Source organism: Salmo salar, chromosome ssa28 (assembly GCF_905237065.1).
Source record: "Salmo salar chromosome ssa28, Ssal_v3.1, whole genome shotgun sequence".
NCBI lineage: Eukaryota > Metazoa > Chordata > Actinopteri > Salmoniformes > Salmonidae > Salmo > Salmo salar.
In genome coordinates this window covers 38530657-38554915 of record NC_059469.1, presented here as the reverse complement: position 1 = coordinate 38554915, position 24259 = coordinate 38530657, and the positions used below count along the sequence as shown (strand labels likewise).

Sequence of the window (24259 nt, the reverse complement as noted above, 5' to 3'; positions counted from 1 at the left end):
AAGTGACCAAAACATCAGCCAGGAAGCATAGGAACTGAGAAGTGGTCTGTGGTCCCCACCTGCAGAACCACTCCTTTATTGGGGGTGTCTTGCTAATTACCTATAATTTCCACCTGTTGTCTATTCCATTTGCACAACAGCATGTGAAATTTATTGTCAATCAGTGTTGCTTCCTAAGTGGACAGTTTGATATCACAGAAGTGTGATTGACTTGGAGTTACATTGTGTTGTTTAAGTGTTCCCTTTATTTTTTTGAGCAGTATATATACACACACACACTGAGTGTACAAAATATTAAGGACGCCTTCTTAGTATTGAGACCCCCTTTAGCCATCAGAACAGCCTCAATTCGTCGGGTCATGAACTCTACATGTTGTCGAAAGCGTTCCACAGGGATGCTGGCCCATGTTGACTCCAATACCTCGTTCAAAGGCCCTTACGTTTTTCCCATTCACCCTCTGAACGGCATCCATGTCGCAAGGCTTAAAAAAAAAAATCATTCTTTATCCTGTCTCCTTCCCTACTGCCATACCCCGTTCAACAACACTTCAATATCTTGTCTTGCCCATTCACCCTCTGAACGGCACACATACACAATCCATGTCTCAAGGCTTTAAAAAAAAAAATCCTTCTTTATCCTGTCTCCTTCCATTTCATCTATACCGATTTAAAATGGATTTAACAAGTGACATCAATAAGGGATCATATCTTTCACCTGGATTCACCTGGTCAGTCTATGTCATGGAAAGAGCAGGTGTTCTTAATGTTTTGTCCACTCAGTGTATATGACAGACTAAATCGATGAATCGTTCACAGTTAATAAGAGATATACTTGATCACAGAGAACTGCACGTGGAAGTGTCAAAATATAAACTTCCTTTTTTTTTTTTTTGTAAATAGGTCAATTGCGTTGATTATAATGATTCTAATAAAAATACACCTGCATTTTTTTCATATTCTGTCAGTTTAAAATATCTTCACTGGATCGTGAAATCTTGGAGATATTTTTTGCTGCATATTTTGGGACATAGTTTTCTTATTTTTCAATTTTGATATTATCGATAATGAAAAGTAATTGTTACTGTAATAATCAGTTGTTGGGACAGAGGCTAGTTAATTAATTACATTTCTGACCGGTACGTCACAGTCCTGCTATGGTCCTGCACAGCTACACACCTGGGTTCAAATAGTATTTGAAATCTTTCGGCGTTTGTCTCTAGCCTGGCCAGGATTGACAACATGCAGTTTTGAGACTATTTTATTAGTCTCTTAAACCAGGAAAGGTTAATCGAGCGCAGATAAAGTATTTGAAATGATTTCGAATAGTGTTTGAACCCAGGTCTCATCTGTTTACAACGCGCAATAAAGGAATTTAAAAAAAACATGGGCTGTAGCTTCTTTCAAACAACAAGGGATTAGGCTCCTGACACACACACACACACACACACACACACACACACACACACACACACACACACACACACACACACACACACACACACACACACACACACACACACACACACCTACCTGGGATTAACTCTTGACACACACACACCAACCTACCAACCTACCTGGGATTAATTCTTGAAACACACACACACACACACACACACACACACACACACACACACACACACACACACACACACACACACACACACACACACACACACACACACACACACACCTACCTGGGATTAACTCTTGACACACACACACCAACCTACCTACCAACCTACCTGGGATTAATTCTTGACACACACACACACACACACACACACACACACACACACACACACACACACACACACACACACACACACACACACACACACACACACACACACACACACACCTACCTACCAACCTACCTGGGATTAACTCTTGAACACACACACACACACACACACACACACACACACACACACACACACACACACACACACACACACACACACACACACACACACCTACCTGGGATTAACTCTTGACACACACACACACACACACACCTACCTACCAACCTACCTGGGATTAACTCTTGACCACACACACACACACACACACACACACACACACACACACACACACACACCTACCTACCAACCTACCTGGAATTAACTCTTGAACACACACACACACACACACACACACACACACACACACACACACACACACACACCTACCTACCAACCTACCTGGGATTAACTCTTGACACACACACACACACACACACACACACACACACACACACACACACACACACACACACCTACCTACCTGGGATTAACTCTTGAACACACACACACACACACACACACACACACACACACACACACACACACACACACACACACACACACACACACACACACACACACACCTACCTACCAACCTACCTGGGATTAACTCTTGACACACACACACACACACACACACCAACCTACCTACCAACCTACCTGGGATTAACTCTTGACACACACACACACACACACACACACACACACACACACACACACACACACACACACACACACACACACACACACACACACACACACACACACACACACACACACACACACACACACACACACACACACACACACACACACACACACACACACACACACCTACCTGGGATTGTTTATTTCAGGACAGTGATGTGTATTAAATATATATAATAAGTGGATGGCCTAAACTGCCCTGGAGGATGTCAACTGATACTGGCCAGGTGAGTTAATAACTGAGGCCTTTCTGACCTGCTCAAAACAGGTAGCATATATGTGGATGTGTTTACCTGTAAGGAAGGAGGCTGATTGTATTATTATATCACCTCCAACAATAGCATAGGCATCGGTTGAAGCTCGATGTTTAAATTCCAAAAATCTCCCTACCTTCATATCATAGCCAGTAGGATACCAATCTCGATTAAAAACAATGTACTAACCAACATGATTGGATGTATACAACACACCCCGTCTCTCATCAGGAGCCATCCAGCCATTACCGAGAACCACGTACCCAGAGTTTTTAAAGAGTATTTTCTGTGCCTACCTAGCTCAGATTCTAGACCTTGGATTAAAAACGAGACTATATGGTCCGTAAGTGACCACTGGATTTAAAAGATGTCGAATTGACTACGTTTTTTAAATTAAATGTATAATTTATCACTTGGACCAGCAACACAGTTGCTGGGCAACAGCTAGCTAGTAGCATGAGAGCAGCTGTAGCTAGCTTTGTATTGTTTTTATTTATTTAACCTTTATTTAACTAGGCAAGGCAGTTAAGTCAGATCAAATGCTTATTTACATTGACGGCCTAGGAACAGTGGGTTAACTGCCTTGTTCAGGAGCAGAACAACATATTTTTACCTTGTCAGCTCAGGGATTTGATCTTGCAACCTTCTGGGTTACTAGTCCAACACGCTGACCACTAGGCTACCTGCCGCTAGCTAGGGAACACGAGTCAGATGAGAAGCAAGCTACTTGCAAAGGAAGTTAGCTAGATAGGTATATTTGGCTATGGAGGGTTTTTCATATGGCTGCAGTCATCTGTGTAAACTAAATCAGAGCACAAACAAATAAGCTAGCGAACATCCTTGGCTGCTATTATAGCCAGTTAGCTAGCCAACTAGCCAGTAGCTATAAGCCAACAAGACTGTGCCAATGTTGACAATATATCCCAGCTAGCTACTTTCTTCCATGAAACATAGCTAGCTAAGTAAAGTCCTGCTAACTTATAAAACATGCAATGGACATTGCTCATCTAGTTACTTTGGCGTGATACAGTCAAACTGGCTAGATAGCTACACATGTAGCTAGATGTCAGTTATAGCACAAATACTTCTAGCTAGGCTAAATTTCCTCATCCAAAACCAGCCTCTCACAACACAAACAATAGCTGATGAAACAAATCATCTTACTAAGAAACAGTTTGCTAAGTTGAATTCCCTGTGGCTCAATTGGTAGAGTATGGTGTGTGCAACACCAGGGTTGTGGGTTCAATTCCAACGGGGGAGCAGTACAAAAAAAATGCATGAAATTAAATGTATGAAATGTATGCATTCACTTATGTAAGTCTCTCTGGATAAGAGCGTCTGCTAAATGACTAAAATCTAAAAATCTAAACACGGCCAATGCAGATACAAGTAGTGCATTGGCATGTGCATTGCAGTGAGTGTACACATGCTAGCTAAGCTATCCAATTAGCTAGATCATCACACGAGACAGACGCATTTGCTGCTCGAGCATCCAGAACAAGTTTACAACCCTTACACTACGATGTGTTGAATTCGGTGTACCCTCTGTCAATGTAATTTTCTTCATACCATTTTTAATACAAATTTGCACTGACTGATCAACAGTGTTTAAGGTACTTTTCAGTGTGTTCCTGTATTTAAAATACGTACTCTCCATGATGTTGAAGTTTGGTTCATTTTAAGTTCTGGGTGAAAATATTTCTTTTCAGGAAGTTTAAAAGATGTATTTTCCGGACTTTGCAAAAAAAGATTTTTCCGGACGTTGAAAACACATATTATTCGGATGTTGAAATCAGGTTCATTTTCCATTCTGAATAAAAAATGTTTTACTGTACTGTAATGTACTGCACTCTGCTCTTCACGACCCCACGGCCCCCAGACGTTTCACAATTTAACTGTAGCTCTGAACAAGCTATTCAACAGCTTAGATGACAAGCTGAATCAGGTGTTTTTAGCCCTGGGATAGATCAATTACATGGAACGCCTGGGGTCCCCCATGGATATGTTTGAGAACCACTACTGTACTGTACTGTGCTGTCCCAAACTTGTGAAACATAAATGTCTGTGGATTGGTTCAGATTTGGTCTTGTCCAAATGCGTTATTTCTATAAAACAGCCGAAGAACTCACATGCTTTCAATAAGTGCGTCGTTTGAGCACTGGGGCAGAGCAGGGAGGGGTGGGGTGGGGCAGGGAGGGGGTGGTGGGCTGGGGCAGAGCAGGGAGGGGGGGTGGGTGGTGGGCCAGGGAGGGAGGGGTGGGGTGGGGCAGAGCAGGGAGGGGGGTGGTGGGCTGGGGCAGAGCAGGGAGGGGTGGGGCAGAGCAGGGAGGGGTGGGGCAGAGCAGGGGGGGGTGGGGTGGGCTGGGGCAGGGAGGGAGGAGTCGGGAGTGGTTAGGGAGTGGTCCCAGTAGGATGAGTCCCATTACGTCACCATGTCTCTCTCTACTGACCAGGTGTGGTTGGAAGGAAGCACCTGTCGTGGAAAATTGTCTTAAGAATAACACTTCTTACAAGAACTTGTAAATTCAATATAGACTTTAATACAGAGTAGTAAAGCCGAGCCGGGCCACGGAAAACAACTCCCTTCCTTGGGCCCCGGCTCTGCTTTTATGCATATACAATACATAGGTCCATCCTTTATGTAAATTAAGTAAAACCCCCTATGCGTTCTGCCACCATTTTCTTTCAACCCAATGGATAACGCCCATATCTGCTTTTAGCTCTAACATAGTAGTGGCTGGATAACGCCCATATCTGCTTTTAGCTCTAACATAGTAGTGGCTGGTTAACGCCCATATCTGCTTTTAGCTCTAACATAGTAGTGGCTGGTTAACGCCCATATCTGCTTTTAGCTCTAACATAGTAGTGGCTGGTTAACGCCCATATCTGCTTTTAGCTCTAACTTAGTAGTGGCTGGTTAACGCCCATATCTGCTTTTAGCTCTAACATAGTAGTGGCTGGTTAACGCCCATATCTGCTTTTAGCTCTAACATAGTAGTGGCTGGTTAACGCCCATATCTGCTTTTAGCTCTAACATAGTAGTGGCTGGTTAACGCCCATATCTGCTTTTAGCTCTAACATAGTAGTGGCTGGTTAACGCCCATATCTGCTTTTAGCTCTAACATAGTAGTGGCTGGACTCTCCTCATAAGGATATGAAAATAAGGCATGCTTTGCATGCTTACGCTTGGCATATATTTAGTCATGGCCATACATTCAGCTTGCCTGGCCGTTGCGTTGTTCCTACTTGGGGATGTATGGCCACCTGTTATCTCCACTCAGGGTCAGCTCCCAGTCTCCTCTTTCGCTAGCTAATGTATTTCTATCTTTCCTTCCCTCAGCACATCTACCTTTCTCCCACACACCCTGTGTTTCATGAAGACAGGGACAGAGACGTAGATAGCCTTGACGCTAACCCGAGCCATAGGCCCCCCCATTGGAAAAGCTAACCGCTAACCTATAACCGCTAATCTGGTATTAGCTCCCTGGTAGAAGAAGACAGGATTAAGATGAGAGGTGGTTTAGCAGCAAACAACCTGCTTTTCATTGTGTGATCGCATCGCTCCAGGGAAGGACCGGGAACGAAGAAGCGGGAACGAAGAACCGGGAACAAAGGACCGGGAACAACGGACCGGGAACGACGGACCGGGAACGAAGAACCGAGAGGAACCACCATCAACATGAGAGCTGTCCAGAACTGTATGGTCCTCCTCGTCACACTACTCTTCCTCGCTTCATGCTGTAAGGACTTTCTCACATCTTCTGTTGTGTTGTTTGCCTTGTAGCTTTCTGGTCATCACGTTGCCCTCTTCTTATGCTTTTCATCCTTCATCACTTTTTATCATGTTGTTCATCTGTTCCCATCTCAGCCTTTGGTCACTTGTTTTCCTTCCTTTGTCTTCTACTTCATATTTTTCTTCTGTTTCACCCTTCTCTTCTTCATGTCTCTCTCTCTCTCTCCTGGGTCCATCTCTCTCTCTCTCTCTCTCTCTCTCTCTCTCTCTCTCTCTCTCTCTCTCTCTCTCTCTCTCCTGGCCCCTCTCTCTCTCTCTCTTTCTCTCCTAGCCCCCCTCTCTCTCCTAGCCCCCCCCCTCTCTCTCCTAGCCCCCCCCTCTCTTTCCTGGCCCCTCTCTCCTAGCCCCCCCTCTCTCTCCTGGCCCCCCCCTCTCTCTCCTAGCCCTCCCTCTCTCTCCTGGCCCCCTCTCTCTCTCTCTCTCTCTCTCCTAGCCCCCCCTCTCTCTCCTAGCCCCCCCTCTCTCTCCTGGCCCCCCCCTCTCTCTCCTAGCCCCCCTCTCTCTCTCCTGGCCCCCCCCTCTCTCTCCTAGCCCCCCCCTCCCTCTCTCCTGGCCCCCCCCTCTCTCTCCTAGCCCCCCTCTCTCTCCTGGCCCCCCTCTCTCTCCTAGCCCCCCCCTCTCTCTCCTAGCCCCCCCCTCTCTCTCCTGGCCCCCTCTCTCTCCTGGCCCCCCCTGCTCTCTCCTAGCCCCCCCTCTCTCTCCTGGCCCCCCCTCTCTCTCTCCTAGCCCCCTCTCTCGCCCCTCTCTCCTGGCCCCCCTCTCTCTCCTGGCCCCCCCTCTCTCTCCTAGCCCCCCCCTCTCTCTCCTGGCCACCCCCTCTCTCTCCTAGCCCCCCCCTCTCTCTCCTAGCCCCCCCTCTCTCTCCTGGCCCCTTTCTCTCCTGGCCCCCCCTCTCTCTCCTAGCCCCCCCCTCTCTCTCCTGGCCCCCCTCTCTCTCCTGAACCCCCCTCTCTCTCCTAGCCCCCCCCTCTCTCTCCTGGCCCTCTCTCTCCTAGCCCCCCCTGGCTCTCTCCTAGCCCCCCTCTCTCTCCTGGCCCCCCCCTCTCTCTCCTAGCCCCCCCTCTCTCTCCTAGCCCCCCCCTCTCTCTCCTAGCCCCCCCCTCTCTCTCCTGGCCCTCTCTCCTGGCCCTCTCTCCTGGCCCTCCCTCCTGGCCCTCTCTCCTAGCCCCCCCTCTCTCTCCTGGCCCTCTCTCCTGGCCCTCTCTCCTGGCCCTCTCTCCTAGCCCCCCTCTCTCTCCTAGCCCCCCCCTCTCTCTCCTGGCCCTCTCTCCTGGCCCCCCCCTCTCTCCTGGCCCTCTCTCCTAGCCCCCCCTCTCTCTCCTGGCCCCTCTCTCCTGGCCCCCCCCTCTCTCTCCTGGCCCTCTCTCCTGGCCCTCTCTCTCCTGGCCCTCTCTCCTGGCCCTCTCTCCTAGCCCCCCTCTCTCTCCTGGCCCTCTCTCCTGGCCCTCTCTCCTGGCCCTCTCTGCCTTGCAAAACCTCTTGCCTCTGTCTTGTTCTCTCTGCCTCCTACCCTCTTCAGCTTGACTTATTCCACTGTTGTTTACCGCTGTTGTCCATTTTAAATGACACCCTTGAAATGAATCTTCATACTCTTTTTACAAACTCTTTAGTGGACGAAGTGGAATTAAATGTCTTTGTTATAGTTTTGGCCTCTGAAAGTATGCAGTTACCCATAACCAAGACAAACACTGTGCTGTTTGTTATGTATTTGATGGCAGCCATGTGAACACTGTGCTGTTTGTTATGTATTTGATGGCAGCCATGTAAACACTGTGCTGTTTGTTATGTATATGATGGCAGCCATGTAAACACTGTGCTGTTTGTTATGTATTTGATGGCAGCCATGTGAACACTGTGCTGTTTGTTATGTAAATGATGGCAGCCATGTGAACACTGTGCTGTTTGTTATGTAAATGATGGCAGCCATGTGAACACTGTGCTGTTTGTTATGTATTTGATGGCAGCCATGTGAACACTGTGCTGTTTGTTATGTATTTGATGGCAGCCATGTGAACACTGTGCTGTTTGTTATGTAAATGATGGCAGCCATGTAAACACTGTGCTGTTTGTTATGTAAATGATGGCAGCCATGTAAACACTGTGCTGTTTGTTATGTATTTGATGGCAGCCATGTAAACACTGTGCTGTTTGTTATGTATTTGATGGCAGCCATGTAAACACTGTGCTGTTTGTTATGTAAATGATGGCAGCCATGTAAACACTGTGCTGTTTGTTATGTATTTGATGGCAGCCATGTAAACACTGTGCTGTTTGTTATGTAAATGATGGCAGCCATGTAAACACTGTGCTGTTTGTTATGTATTTGATGGCAGCCATGTAAACACTGTGCTGTTTGTTATGTAAATGATGGCAGCCATGTAAACACTGTGCTGTTTGTTATGTAAATGATGGCAGCCATGTAAACACTGTGCTGTTTGTTATGTAAATGATGGCAGCCATGTGAACACTGTGCTGTTTGTTATGTATTTGATGGCAGCCATGTGAACACTGTGCTGTTTGTTATGTATTTGATGGCAGCCATGTGAACAAAGCAAGAACCATCTTAGTAGTTTTACCACCATATGTCTGTCCTCTAACAAGCGTTCAATCACACCGGCTGATCTCCTAATAGGCCTATGGGCTGATCATACAAGTGTGTGTGTGTGTGTGTGTGTGTGTGTGTGTGTGTGTGTGTGTGTGTGTGTGTGTGTGTGTGTGTGTGTGTGTGTGTGTGTGTGTGTGTGTGTGTGTGTGTGTGTGTAACAGGGATGATTGGGGGTCAACATGTCAACACTGTTAACAGGAACTGAAGCAACACAACAAATCAGCTCGTGAACCTTTTTGTTTTCTGTGGTAAATTATTCTAAAAAGGTAAGGAGCTGTTCTCTCTGCTACAGCACGGCAAGCAGTACCAATATAGTCTCCACATTGACTCTGTACCGGTACCCCCTGTATATAGCCTCCACATTGACTCTGTACCGGTACCCCCTGTATATAGCCTCCACATTGACTCTGTACCAGTACCCCCTGTATATAGCCTCCACATTGACTCTGTACCGGTACCCCTGTATATAGCCTCCACATTAACTCTGTACCGTAATAACCTGTATATAGCCTCCACATTGACTCTGTACCGGTACCCCCTGTATATAGCCTCCACATTGACTCTGTACCGGTACCCCCTGTATATAGCCTCCACATTAACTCTGTACCGTAATACCCTGTATATAGTCTCCACATTGACTCTGTACCAGTACCCCCTGTATATAGCCTCCACATTAACTCTGTACCGTAATACCCTGTATAAAGCCTCCACATTGACTCTGTACCGGTACATCCTGTATATAGCCTCCACATTGACTCTGTACCGGTACCCCCTGTATATAGCCTCCACATTGACTCTGTACCGGTACCCCCTGTATATAGCCTCCACATTGACTCTGTACCGGTACCCCCTGTATATAGCCTCCACATTGACTCTGTACCGGTACCCCCTGTATATAGCCTCCACATTGACTCTGTACCAGTACCCCCTGTATATAGCCTCCACATTGACTCTGTACCGGTACTCCCTGTATATAGCCTCCACATTAACTCTGTACCGTAATAACCTGTATATAGTCTCCACATTGACTCTGTACCAGTACCCCCTGTATATAGCCTCCACATTAACTCTGTACCGTAACATCCTGTATATAGCCTCCACATTAACTCTGTACCAGTACCCCCTGTATATAGCCTCCATATTGACTCTGTACCAGTACCCCCTGTATATAGCCTCCACATTGACTCTGTACCGGTACCCCCTGTATATAGCCTCCACATTAACTCTGTACCGTAATACCCTGTATATAGTCTCCACATTGACTCTGTACCAGTACCCCCTGTATATAGCCTCCACATTAACTCTGTACCGTAATACCCTGTATAAAGCCTCCACATTGACTCTGTACCGGTACCCCCTGTATATAGCCTCCACATTGACTCTGTACCGGTACCCCCTGTATATAGCCTCCACATTGACTCTGTACCGGTACCCCCTGTATATAGCCTCCACATTGACTCTGTACCGGTACCCCCTGTATATAGCCTCGACATTGACTCTGTACCGGTACCACCTGTACATAGCCTCCACATTGACTCTGTACCGGTACCCCCTGTATATAGTCTCCACATTGACTCTGTACCGGTACCCCCTGTATATAGCCTCCACATTGACTCTGTACCGGTACCCCCTGTATATAGCCTCCACATTGACTCTGTACCGGTACCCCCTGTATATAGCCTCCACATTGACTCTGTACCAGTACCCCCTGTATATAGCCTCCACATTGACTCTGTACCGGTACCCCCTGTATATAGCCTCCACATTGACTCTGTACCAGTACCCCCTGTATATAGCCTCCACATTGACTCTGTACCGGTACCCCCTGTATATAGCCTCGACATTGACTCTGTAACGGTACCCCCTGTATATAGCCTCCACATTGACTCTGTACCAGTACCCCCTGTATATAGCCTCCACATTGACTCTGTACCAGTACCCCCTGTATATAGCCTCCACATTGACTCTGTACCGGTACCCCCTGTATATAGCCTCCACATTGACTCTGTACCGTAACACCCTGTATATAGCCTCCACATTAACTCTGTACCAGTACCCCCTGTATATAGCCTCCACATTGACTCTGTACCGGTACCCCCTGTATATAGCCTCCACATTGACTCTGTACCGGTACCCCCTGTATATAGCCTCCACATTGACTATGTACCGGTACCCCCTGTATATAGCCTCCACATTGACTCTGTACCGGTACCCCCCTGTATATAGCCTCCACATTGACTCTGTACCGGTACCCCCTGTATATAGCCTCCACATTGACTCTGTACCGGTACCCCCTGTATATAGCCTCCACATTGACTCTGTACCGGTACCCCTGTATATAGCCTCCACATTGACTCTGTACCGGTACCCCCTGTATATAGCCTCCACATTGACTCTGTACCAGTACCCCCTGTATATAGCCTCCACATTGACTCTGTACCGGTACCCCCCTGTATATAGCCTCCACATTGACTCTGTACCGGTACCCCCTGTATATAGCCTCCACATTGACTCTGTACCGGTACCCCCTGTATATAGTCTCCACATTGACTCTGTACCGGTACCCCCTGTATATAGCCTCCACATTGACTCTGTACCGGTACACCCTGTATATAGCCTCCATATTGACTCTGTACCAGTACCCCCTGTATATAGCCTCCACATTGACTCTGTACCGGTACCCCCTGTATATAGCCTCCACATTGACTCTGTACTGGTAACCCCTGTATATAGTCTCCACATTGACTCTGTACCAGTACCCCCTGTATATAGCCTCCACATTGACTCTGTACTGGTACCCCCTGTATATAGCCTCCACATTGACTCTGTACCGGTACCCCCTGTATATAGCCTCCACATTGACTCTGTACCGGTACCCCCTGTATATAGTCTCCACATTGACTCTGTACCGGTACCCCCTGTATATAGCTTCCACATTGACTCTGTACCAGTACCCCCTGTATATAGTCTCCACATTGACTCTGTACCGGTACCCCCTGTATATAGCCTCCACATTGACTCTGTACCAGTACCCCCTGTATATAGCCTCCACATTGACTCTGTACCGGTACCCCCTGTATATAGCCTCCACATTGACTCTGTACCAGTACCCCCTGTATATAGCCTCCACATTGACTCTGTACCGGTACCCCCTGTATATAGTCTCCACATTGACTCTGTACCGGTACCCCCTGTATATAGCCTCCACATTAACTCTGTACCGGTACCCCCTGTATATAGCCTCCACATTGACTCTGTACCGGTACCCCCTGTATATAGCCTCCACATTGACTCTGTACCGGTACCCCCTGTATATAGCCTCCACATTGACTCTGTACCGGTACCCCCTGTATATAGCCTCCACATTGACTCTGTACCGGTACCCCCTGTATATAGCCTCCACATTGACTCTGTACCGGTACCCCCTGTATATAGCCTCCACATTGACTCTGTACCGGTACCCCTGTATATAGTCTCCACATTGACTCTGTACCGGTACCCCCTGTATATAGCCTCCACATTGACTCTGTACCGGTACCCCCTGTATATAGCCTCCACATTGACTCTGTACCGGTACCCCCTGTATATAGCCTCCACATTGACTCTGTACCAGTACCCCCTGTATATAGCCTCCACATTGACTCTGTACCGGTACCCCCTGTATATAGCCTCCACATTGACTCTGTACCAGTACCCCCTGTATATAGCCTCCACATTGACTCTGTACCAGTACCCCCTGTATATAGTCTCCACATTGACTCTGTACCGGTACCCCCTGTATATAGCCTCCACATTGACTCTGTACCGGTACCCCCTGTATATAGCCTCCACATTGACTCTGTACCGGTACCCCCTGTATATAGCCTCCACATTGACTCTGTACCGGTACCCCCTGTATATAGCCTCCACATTGACTCTGTACCGGTACCCCCTGTATATAGCCTCGACATTGACTCTGTACCGGTACCCCCTGTATATAGCCTCCACATTGACTCTGTACCGGTACCCCCTGTATATAGTCTCCACATTGACTCTGTACCGGTACCCCCTGTATATAGCCTCCACATTGACTCTGTACCGGTACCCCCTGTATATAGCCTCCACATTGACTCTGTACCGGTACCCCCTGTATATAGCCTCCACATTGACTCTGTACCAGTACCCCCTGTATATAGCCTCCACATTGACTCTGTACCGGTACCCCCCTGTATATAGCCTCCACATTGACTCTGTACCAGTACCCCCTGTATATAGCCTCCAAATTGACTCTGTACCGGTACCCCCTGTATATAGCCTCCACATTGACTCTGTACCAGTACCCCCTGTATATAGCCTCCACATTGACTCTGTACCGGTACCCCCTGTATATAGCCTCCACATTGACTCTGTACCGGTACCCCCTGTATATAGCCTCCACATTGACTCTGTACCGGTACCCCCTGTATATAGCCTCCACATTGACTCTGTACCGGTACCCCCTGTATATAGCCTCCACATTGACTCTGTACCTGTACCCCCTGTATATAGCCTTCACATTGACTGTGTACCGGTACCCCCTGTATATAGCCTCCACATTGACTCTGTACCGGTACCCCCTGAATATAGCCTCCATATTGACTCTGTACCAGTACCCCCTGTATATAGTCTCCACATTGACTCTGTACCGGTACCCTCTCTATATAGCCTCCACATCGACTCTGTACCGGTACCCCCTGTATATAGCCTCCACATTGACTCTGTACCGGTACCCCCTGTATATAGCCTCCACATTGACTCTGTACCGGTACCCCCTGTATATAGCCTCCACATTGACTCTGTACCGGTACCCTCTCTATATAGTCTCTACATTGACTCTGTACCGGTACCCCCTGTATATAGCCTCCACATTAACTCTGTACCGGTACCCCCTGTATATAGCCTCGACATTGACTCTGTACCGGTACCCCCTGTATATAGCCTCCACATTGACTCTGTAGAGGTACCCCCTGTATATAGCCTCCACATTGACTCTGTACCGGTACCCCTCTGTATATAGCCTCCACATTGACTCTGTACCGGTACCCCCTGTATATAGCCTCCACATTGACTCTGTACCGGTACCCCCTGTATATAGCCTCCACATTGACTCTGTACCGGTACCCCCTGTATATAGCCTCCACATTGACTCTGTACCGGTACCCCCTGTATATAGCCTCCACATTGACTCTGTACCGGTACCCCCTGTATATAGCCTCCACATTGACTCTGTACCGGTACCCCCTGTATATAGCCTCCACATTGACTCTGTACCGGTACCCCCTGTATATAGCCTCCACATTGACTCTGTACCAGTACCCCCTGTATATAGCCTCCACATTGACTCTGTACCGGTACCCCCTGTATATAGCCTCCACATTGACTCTGTACCGGTACCCCCTGTATATAGCCTCCACATTGACTCTGTACCGGTACCCCCTGTATATAGCCTCCACATTGACTCTGTACCGGTACCCCCTGTATATAGCCTCCACATTGACTCTGTACCGGTACCCCCTGTATATAGCCTCCACATTGACTCTGTAACGGTACCCCCTGTATATAGTCTTGTTATTGTTATTTTATTGTGTTACTTTTTATTATTTTTTACTTAAAATTATTTGGTAAATATTTTCTTCTTCTTGAACTGAACTGTTGGTTAAAGGTTTGTAAAGTAAAGCATTTCACTGTAAAGTCTACACTTGTTGTATTCGGCGCACGTGACTAATAAAGTTGAATTATATTTGTAGACGGATTGATTGAAAGGTTCTATTCCACAGCTAGCATACCTGATTTAACTAGGTCATTAAGACCTTTAAAATAGGTGAATCTGGTGAGTTAATTCAGGGATAAAACAACATTGTGAAACGTGTCCGCGGGGTCCATGAAGAGACGTTTGAAAACCACCTCTGTGCTGTCGTCTTTAGACGAGAGACTCTGCTGTTTACCTCTGTGCTTCGTGTGAAGACTGACGTCCCAGCAGGCTAAACTGGTTGCAGTGAAGTCATTCTGACGTCTTTGTGACGTCACGGTCGGGTTGAATAAGGTTTGGAAACCGACGTTTTGGAAAGCTGGGATGATGTGATGTCCTTTATACACATGGAGGGAATGGTGACCTATAAATACTTCTGCATGTGTCATAGCTGTTGTCTGTGCTTGGAATCATAACTCACAGTAACTCACCCTCTATCTGCCTCTGTACCGTCTCTCTCTACCCGTCTCCCATCTCTCTCTACCCGTCTCCCATCTCTCTCTACCCGTCTGCCATCTCTCTCTACCCGTCTCCCTCTCTCTCTACCCATCTCTCTCTACCCGTCTCCCATCTCTCTCTACCCGTCTCCCATCTCTCTCTACCCATCTCTCTCTACCCGTCTCCCATCTCTCTCTACCCATCTCTCTCTACCCGTCTCCCATCTCTCTCTACCGGTCTCCCATCTCTCTCTACCTGTCTCCCTCTCTCTCTACCCATCTCTCTCTACCCGTCTCCCTCTCTCTCTACCCGTCTCCCATCTCTCTCTACCCGTCTCCCATCTCTCTCTACCCGTCTCCCATCTCTCTCTACCCGTCTCTCTCTACCCGTCTCCCATCTCTCTCTACCCGTCTCCCATCTCTCTCTACCCGTCTCCCATCTCTCTCTACCCGTCTCCCTCTCTCTCTACCCGTCTCCCATCTCTCTCTACCCGTCTCTCTCCTCCCCGTCTCCCATCTCTCTCTACCCGTCTCCCATCTCTCTCTACCCGTCTCCCATCTCTCTCTACCCGTCTCTCTCTCTCTCTACCCGTCTCCCATCTCTCTCTACCCGGTCTCCCATCTCTCTCTACCCGTCTCCCATCTCTCTCTACCCGTCTCCCTCTCTCTCTACCGTCTCTCTCTACCCGTCTCTCTCTCTCTCCTCCCGTCTCCCCTCTCTCTACCCGTCTCCCATCTCTCTCTACCCGTCTCCCTCTCTCTCTACCCGTCTCCCATCTCTCTCTACCCGTCTCCCATCTCTCTCTACCCGTCTCCCTCTCTCTCTACCCGTCTCTCTCTACCCGTCTCTCTCTCTCTCTCCTCCCGTCTCCCATCTCTCTCTACCCGTCTCTCTCTCTCCTCCCGTCTCCCTCTCTCCTCCCGTCTCCCATCTCTCTCTACCCGTCTCTCTCTCTCTCTCCTCCCGTCTCCCTCTCTCTCTACCCGTCTCTCTCTACCCGTCTCTCTCTCTCCTCCCGTCTCCCATCTCTCTCTACCCGTCTCTCTCTCTCCTCCCGTCTCCCATCTCTCTCTACCCGTCTCTCTCTACCCGTCTCCCATCTCTCTCTACCCGTCTCCCATCTCTCTCTACCCATCTCTCTCTACCCGTCTCCCATCTCTCTCTACCCGTCTCTCTCTACCCGTCTCCCATCTCTCTCTACCCGTCTCTCTCTACCCGTCTCCCATCTCTCTCTACCCGTCTCCCATCTCTCTCTACCCATCTCTCTCTACCCGTCTCCCATCTCTCTCTACCCGTCTCCCATCTCTCTCTACCCGTCTCCCATCTCTCTCTACCCGTCTCCCATCTCTCTCTACCCGTCTCTCTCTACCCGTCTCTCTCTCTCTCTCCTCCCGTCTCCCTCTCTCTCTACCCGTCTCTCTCTACCCGTCTCTCTCTACCCGTCTCTCTCTCTCCTCCCGTCTCCCTCTCTCCTCCCGTCTCCCATCTCTCTCTACCCGTCTCTCTCTCTCTCTCCTCCCGTCTCCCTCTCTCTCTACCCGTCTCTCTACCCGTCTCTCTCTCTCTCTCCTCCCGTCTCCCATCTCTCTCTACCCGTCTCTCTCTCTCCTCCCATCTCCCATCTCTCTCTACCCGTCTCTCTCTCTCTCTCTCTCTCCTCCCGTCTCCCTCTCTCTCTACCCGTCTCTCTCTACCCGTCTCTCTCTCTCTCCTCCCGTCTCCCTCTCTCTTTACCCGTCTCTCTCTACCCGTCTCTCTCTACCCGTCTCTCTCTCTCCTCCCGTCTCCCATCTCTTTACACGTCTCCCTCTCTCTCTACCCGTCTCTCTCTACCCGTCTCTCTCTCTCTCCTCCCGTCTCCCATCTCTTTACCCGTCTCCCTCTCTCTCTACCCGTCTCCCTCTCTCTCTCCTCCCGTCTCCCTCTCTCTCTACCCGTCTCCCTCTCTCCCATCTCTCTTTACCCATCTCCCATCTCTCTCTACCCGCCTCCCTCCCTCTCTCGCTACCCGTCTCCCTCCCTCCCTCCCTCTCTCGCTACCCGTCTCCCTCCCTCTCTCGCTACCCGTCTCCCTCTCTCGCTACCCGTCTCCCTCCTCGCTACCCATCTCCCTCTCTCGCTACCTGTCTCCCTCCCTCCCTCCCTCGCTACCCATCTCCCTCTCTCGCTACCCGTCTCCCTCCCTCCCTCGCTACCCGTCTCCCTCCCTCCCTCGCTACCTGTCTCCCTCCCTCCCTCTCTCGCTACCCGTCTCCCTCCCTCGCTACCCATCTCCCTCCCTCGCTACCCGTCTCCCTCCCTCCCTACCCGTCTGCCCCCCTGCCTCCCTTCCTACCCGTCTCCCCCATTCCTCCCTCGCTACCCGTCTCCCTCCCTCCCTCTCTCTCGCTACCCATCTCCCTCCCTCCCTTGCTACCCGTCTCCCACACTCCCTCTCTCGCCACCCATCCCCCTCCCTCGCTACCCGTCTCCCTCCCTCCCTCGCTACCCGTCTCCCTCCCTCGCTACCTGTCTCCCTCCCTCCCTCTCTCGCTACCCGTCTCCCTCCCTCCCTCTCTCGCTACCCGTCTCCCTCCCTCCCTCTCTCGCTACCCATCTCTCTCCCTCTCTACCCGTCTCCCCCCTGCCTCACTCCCTACCCGTCTCCCCCCTCCCTCGCTACCCGTCTCCCTCCCTCCTCGCTACCCGTCTCCCTCCCTCCCTCTCTCGCTACCCGTCTCCCTCCCTCCCTCCTCGCTACCTGTCTCCCTCCCTCCCTCTCTCGGTACCCGTCTCCCTCCCTCCCTCTCTCTCGCTACCCGTCTCCCTCCCTCCCTCCCTCCTACCCGTCTCCCTCCCTCCCTCTCTCGCTACCTGTCTCCCTCCCTCCATCCCTCGCTACCCATCTCCCTCCCTCGCTACCCGTCTCCCTCCCTCCCTCTCTCTCTCGCTACCCGTCTCTCTCCTCCCTCCCTACCCGTCTGCCCCCCCCTCCCTCCCTCCCTACCCGTCTCCCCCCTTCCACCCTCGCTACCCATCTCCCTCTCTCCCTCTCTCGCTACCCGTCTCCCTCCCTCCCTCCCTCTCTCGCTACCCATCTCTCTCCCTCCCTACCCGTCTCCCCCCTGCCTCCCTCCCTACCCGTCTCCCCCCTGCCTCCCTCCCTACCAGTTTCCCCCCCTCCCTCGCTACCCGTCTCTCTCCCTCCCTCTCTCTCCCTACCCGTCTCCCCCCTGCCTCCCTCCCTACCCGTCTCCCTCCCTCCCTACCCGTCTCCCTCCCTCCCGTCTCCCCCTCCCTCTCTCTCCCTACCCGTCTCCCTCCCTCCCTCCCTCTCTCTCCCTACCCGTCTCCCCCCCTGCCACCCTCCCTACCCGTCTCCCTCTCTCCCTACCTGTCTCCCTCCCTCCCTCTCTCTCCCTACCCGTCTCCCCCCTCCCTCCCTACCCGTCTCCCCCTTCCCTCCCTACCCGTCTCCCCCCCTCCCTCCTCGCTACCCATCTCCCTCCCTCCCTCCCTCCCTCCCTCTCTCTCGCTACCCATCTCCCTCCCTCTCTTCCTGTTCTAACGCTGACAGTCTTTCCCTCTCTTTCTCCAGGTGAAGCCCTACGATGCTATACATGCATGGGCTTTGATGATGAGGACTGCAATCGACAGGGCTCCACAACCTGTCCAAGCCACTCTGACGCTTGTGCTGTGGTCCGAGGACAAGGAAGTGAGTTACAGTGAGTGTGTGTGTGTGTGTGTGTGTGTGTGTGTGTGTGTGTGTGTGTGTGTGTGTGTGTGTGTGTGTGTGTGTACTTGACAAGCTGTTCTGTCTGGACCACCAGGCCAGACACAGCAGGGAGTTGGGGGGGCTTCCCATGGGACAGGAAAATATTTAACAAGAGATAAACAGAGACTTCAGACAAGGGTCTTAATTAGGTTCATCATCTGTTTGTTCTTGCTGTCGTTGCATTACATTCCTAAACGGTGTTAAATGTTGATAATAAAACATTATAAAGCGGTCATACAAGGTCATGACAAGCCTTACAATGCATTAAATCAGTATCATGTAAATCAATATACCTGCAGGTACAAAATGTTACCCTGTGTTTTAGCAAAGACATTTATATGTTTCTCTCCCTCTGCTCCCTCACTCCCCCTGCTCCTCTCTCTCCCCTTCTCCCCCCCTGCTCTCTCCCTCCCCCTGTCTCTCTCCCTCTGCTCCCTCGCTCCCCCTGCTCCTCTCTCTCCCCTTCTCCCCCCCTGCTCTCTCCCTCCCCCTGTCTCTCTCTCCCTCTGCTCCCTCGCTCCCCCTGCTCCTCTCTCTCCCTCTGCCCCTGCTCTCTCCCCCCCTTCTCTCTCCCGTTCTCCCTGCTCTCCCTCTGCTCCCCCTCTGCTCCTCTCTCTCCCCCTTCTCCCCCCTGCTCTCTCTCCCCCTGTCTCTGCTCCCCCTCTGCTCCCTCTCTCTCCCTCTGCTCCCTCTCTCTCCCCCTGCTCCCTCTCTCCCCCGCTCTCCCTGCTCTCCCTCTGCTCCCTCTCTCTTTCTCTCATGGTCTCTCAGGCGGAGTGATGAAGTCCTGCTCCTACAAGTCTTTCTGTAGCCAGGCCAACAGTCAGGGTTACAGGTTGCCAGGGGTCAGATTTCACTGCTGTTTCTTTAATGACTGCAACGTGACAGGAAACACATCCAATCTGGGAGGAAGTCTCAGCTACCCGCTACTCTTCCTACCCCTGTTCCTCCACTGGATACCAATCTAACTACCTATCCCAATCTAACTACCTATCCCAATCTAACTACCTATCCCAATCTAACTACCTATCCCAATCTAACTACCTGCTACTCTTCCTACCCCTGTTCCTCCACTGGATCCCAATCTAACTACCTATCCCAATCTAACTACCTATCCCAATCTAACTACCTGCTACTCTTCCTACCCCTGTTCCACCACTGGATCCCAATCTAACTACCTATCCCAATCTAACTACCTGCTACTCTTCCTACCCCTGTTCAACCACTGGATCCAAATCTAACTACCTAACCCAATCTAACTACCTGCTACTCTTCCTACCCCTGTTCAACCACTGGATCCCAATCTAACTACCTATCCCAATCTAACTACCTATCCCAATCTAACTACCTATCCCAATCTAACTACCTGCTACTCTTCCTACCCCTGTTCCTCCACTGGATCCCAATCTAACTACCTATCCCAATCTAACTACCTATCCCAATCTAACTACCTATCCCAATCTAACTACCTGCTACTCTTCCTACCCCTGTTCAACCACTGGATCCCAATCTAACTACCTATCCCAATCTAACTACCTATCCCAATCTAACTACCTGCTACTCTTCCTACCCCTGTTCCACCACTGGATCCCAATCTAACTACCTATCCCAATCTAACTACCTATCCCAATCTAACTACCTATCCCAATCTAACTACCGATCCCAATCTAACAACCTATCCCAATCTAACTACCTATCCCAATCTAACTACCCGTTACTCCTCCTACCCCTGTTCCACCACTGGATCCCAATCTAACTACCTATCCCAATCTAACTACCTATCCCAATCTAACTACCTGCTACTCATCCTACCCCTGTTCCACCACTGGATCCCAATCTAACTACCTATCCCAATCTAACTACCTATCCCAATCTAACTACCGATCCCAATCTAACTACCGATCCCAATCTAACAACCTATCCCAATCTAACTACCTATCCCAATCTAACTACCCGTTACTCCTCCTACCCCTGTTCCACCACTGGATCCCAATCTAACTACCTATCCCAATCTAACTACCTATCCCAATCTAACTACCTATCCCAATCTAACTACCTATCCCAATCTAACTACCTATCCCAATCTAACTACCTGCCGACTGACCAACCGGCCGGAGTGCGATGGGGTCAGGTGACCCCTGTCCTACCATCCACCTCAATATAGGCAGACGTCCTTATCCCATCCTTCTCTAACTAATTCCTCCACTCTCTGTTACTCAAACCCAAACCCAGGTGTAGGTTACACCTGTCCACCTGTCTACCTGTCCCACACCAGCGTTTCTTTCATTCCTCAAGCAACAACATTACATACATGCCAAAACGCGCTTGTGCATGTTAGCGTAATATACAGTGTCATAAGATGTAAAGATCTTAAAGAACTAAAAGATCTGAACTGGTTTCAAATGGAATAATTTACAGTTAACCTGGACAGGTGTAGGTTATACCTGTCCAGGTAGACACGGGTCTTTTCCCCGAGGCCTATTCATCCCACTGGTCTGAATGTGGTGTGTGAAGTATTATGGAAGTATGAAGGCAACCCGTCTGTCTAGAGAGGCTAACAGCAGTAACATCTCGGGCTTCTAGAAGGAACCATAAGCCATTTAGGTGATGTGGCCAGGTGCTTTAAACTACCAAGCTCATTAAGTATTCCCAATTTTTTGTTTTTTTACTGGTGGACTGTTACTGTGAGTGAAGTGGGGGGAGGGATGAAGACAGAGAGAAAGAGAGAGAGAGAGAGAGAGAGAGAGAGATAGACTGAGGGAAGTCAAGAAGGGAATGAAAGAGATACTACAGGAAGGAACTCTGTTGAATGGAATGAGAGATATGGACAGGCAAACTGTACAGTAGGTTATCTTGTCATTATCTTGTCATCTTGTTCTGAATCTGATTTGGAACTCATGCTAAGACAGAGATGCCATGCAAAGTGTGTAGAATGAGAGTCACTTGCACAGTCTCAGTTAGCCTGGTCTCATTTCTGTTTGCGCTGTCTTGTCAACTCTAATGACCGTCTAAGAGTTGCCAAGACAGCACAAACAGATCAGGGACCAGGCTACAATCGTGCACCTTTTAAAGTAAAAGAGGTTCATCAATAAATAAATCTAACAAGAATTCAACATTTGCTATTATGCTTTTAGCTTTTATTAAATAGACAAAAACCCTTTGAAGAAGGAAGGAACTGAAACTTTAATTAGGAACTGTATGGTGTTCTGTCTGTTGGAGTATTGAGGAGCTGAGCTGTCAAATGTAAAACGCACGAGATATGATGTAAACTACACAACGCCTTGTTTAATATTGTTCTCCTCTGTAGTCAGCTGTAAATACATTCAATAAAACAGTCTGTATTTCCATCGTGTGGGTCTTTCATTTCAGAGAATATATGTATATGTATGTATGTATGTATGTATGTATGTATGTATGTATGTATGTATGTATGTATATATGTATATATGTACATGTATGTATGTATGTATGTATATATGTATATATGTACATGTATGTATATATATGTATATATGTACATGTATGTACATTTACATTTACATTTAAGTCATTTAGCAGACGCTCTTATCCAGAGCGACTTACAAATTGGTGCATTCACCTATAATATCCAGTGGAACAACCACTTTACAATAGGGCATCTAAATCTTTTAAGGGGGGGGGTTAGAAGGATTACTTTATCCTATCCCAGGTATTCCTTGAAGAGGTGGGGTTTCAGGTGTCTCCGGAAGGTGGTGATTGACTCCGCTGTCCTGGCGTCGTGAGGGAGCTTGTTCCACCATTGGGGTGCCAGAGCAGCGAACAGTTTTGACTGGGCTGAGCGGGAACTGTGCTTCCTCAGAGGTAGGGAGGCGAGCAGGCCAGAGGTGGATGAACGGAGTGCCCTTGTTTGGGTGTAGGGCCTGATCAGAGCCTGAAGGTACGGGGGTGCCGTTCCCCTCACAGCTCCGTAGGCAAGCACCATGGTCTTGTAGCGGATGCGAGCTTCGACTGGAAGCCAGTGGAGAGAGCGAAGGAGCGGGGTGACGTGAGAGAACTTGGGAAGGTTGAACACCAGACGGGCTGCGGCGTTCTGGATGAGTTGTAGGGGTTTAATGGCACAGGCAGGGAGCCCAGCCAACAGCGAGTTGCAATAATCCAGACGGGAGATGACAAGTGCCTGGATTAGGACCTGCGCCGCTTCCTGTGTGAGGCAGGGTCGTACTCTGCGAATGTTGTAGAGCATGAACCTACAGGATCGGGTCACCGCCTTGATGTTAGTGGATTGATGTATATATGTGTATATATATATATATATATATATATATATATATGTATATATATATATATGTGTGTATATATATATATATATATGTATATATATGTGTGTATATATATATATGATATATATATATATATATATATATATATATATGTATATATATATATATATATGTGTGTATATATATATATATATATATATATATATATATATATATATATATATATATATACACATTTGTGTATATATGTGTGTGTATCTTTAAGAAAATATTGCCATAGGATGGATCATCAATAGAGATGTATAAGAATGGTAAGCATATTAAAACAAAAACACAATTTTAACCAATGTGTTCTAACTTTATTACATTGATAACAGACGTATTACAGATTTATAAAATATCTATACTAATTAATTCACAAACACCCCCTTATAAATAATTTAAATTTAAACCACTATAGCCTTAATTTGTAACATATCACACATTCATATATATTTCAAATTTGGTCAAAGGTCAAAAGTCAAGTTCCCCCCTATTATACCATTTGAAAGGTTGAAACAAGGTGCTCAAGTCCAGACAGACATAATTTGCTAAACAAAAAAGAGGAACACACAGGGGTGAGGTCAGCTACGTTTCAATTCAGGAAGTAAACTGGAATTTCAAATTTACGGCATAGAAAATCATTAAGGAAAATTGGAACAGGTATGTCATCTCTCTTCTTGAATTGACTGAATCAAAATGGAATTGACCCAAACCTAATATGACTGTAATAAAGAGGGATTCTGAGCAGTTTCCTGTGCAGATACATGAAAGGCTTAACCAACCCACAGGAGATAGCGAAGGAGAACCAAACAGACATGGCTAGCCCAATATCTATGT

At 48.6% G+C, this 24259-nt stretch overlaps 1 protein-coding gene across 1 annotated transcript; it reads left to right on the top strand.

The window, feature by feature from the left end:
* Nucleotides 1-6116: 6116 nt before the first annotated feature.
* Nucleotides 6117-22466, top strand: LOC106589987 (CD59A glycoprotein-like). Its single transcript, XM_045710433.1, has 3 exons — nucleotides 6117-6504; nucleotides 18945-19061; nucleotides 19893-22466. Exons 1-3 carry the CDS (start codon nucleotides 6444-6446, stop codon nucleotides 20087-20089), a joined length of 375 nt encoding a protein of 124 aa, XP_045566389.1. The 5' UTR covers nucleotides 6117-6443; the 3' UTR covers nucleotides 20090-22466.
* Nucleotides 22467-24259: the final 1793 nt, after the last annotated feature.

Excerpts from the sequence above, each read along its gene's own strand:
- LOC106589987 (XM_045710433.1), top strand. The coding sequence starts at position 6,444 with ATGAGAGCTGTCCAGAACTGTATGGTCCTCCTCGTCACACTACTCTTC. Across the intron at positions 6,505-18,944 it reads ACTCTTCCTCGCTTCATGCT|GTGAAGCCCTACGATGCTAT; the intron begins GTAAGGACTTTC and ends CTCTTTCTCCAG. Across the intron at positions 19,062-19,892 it reads TGTGGTCCGAGGACAAGGAA|GCGGAGTGATGAAGTCCTGC; the intron begins GTGAGTTACAGT and ends ATGGTCTCTCAG.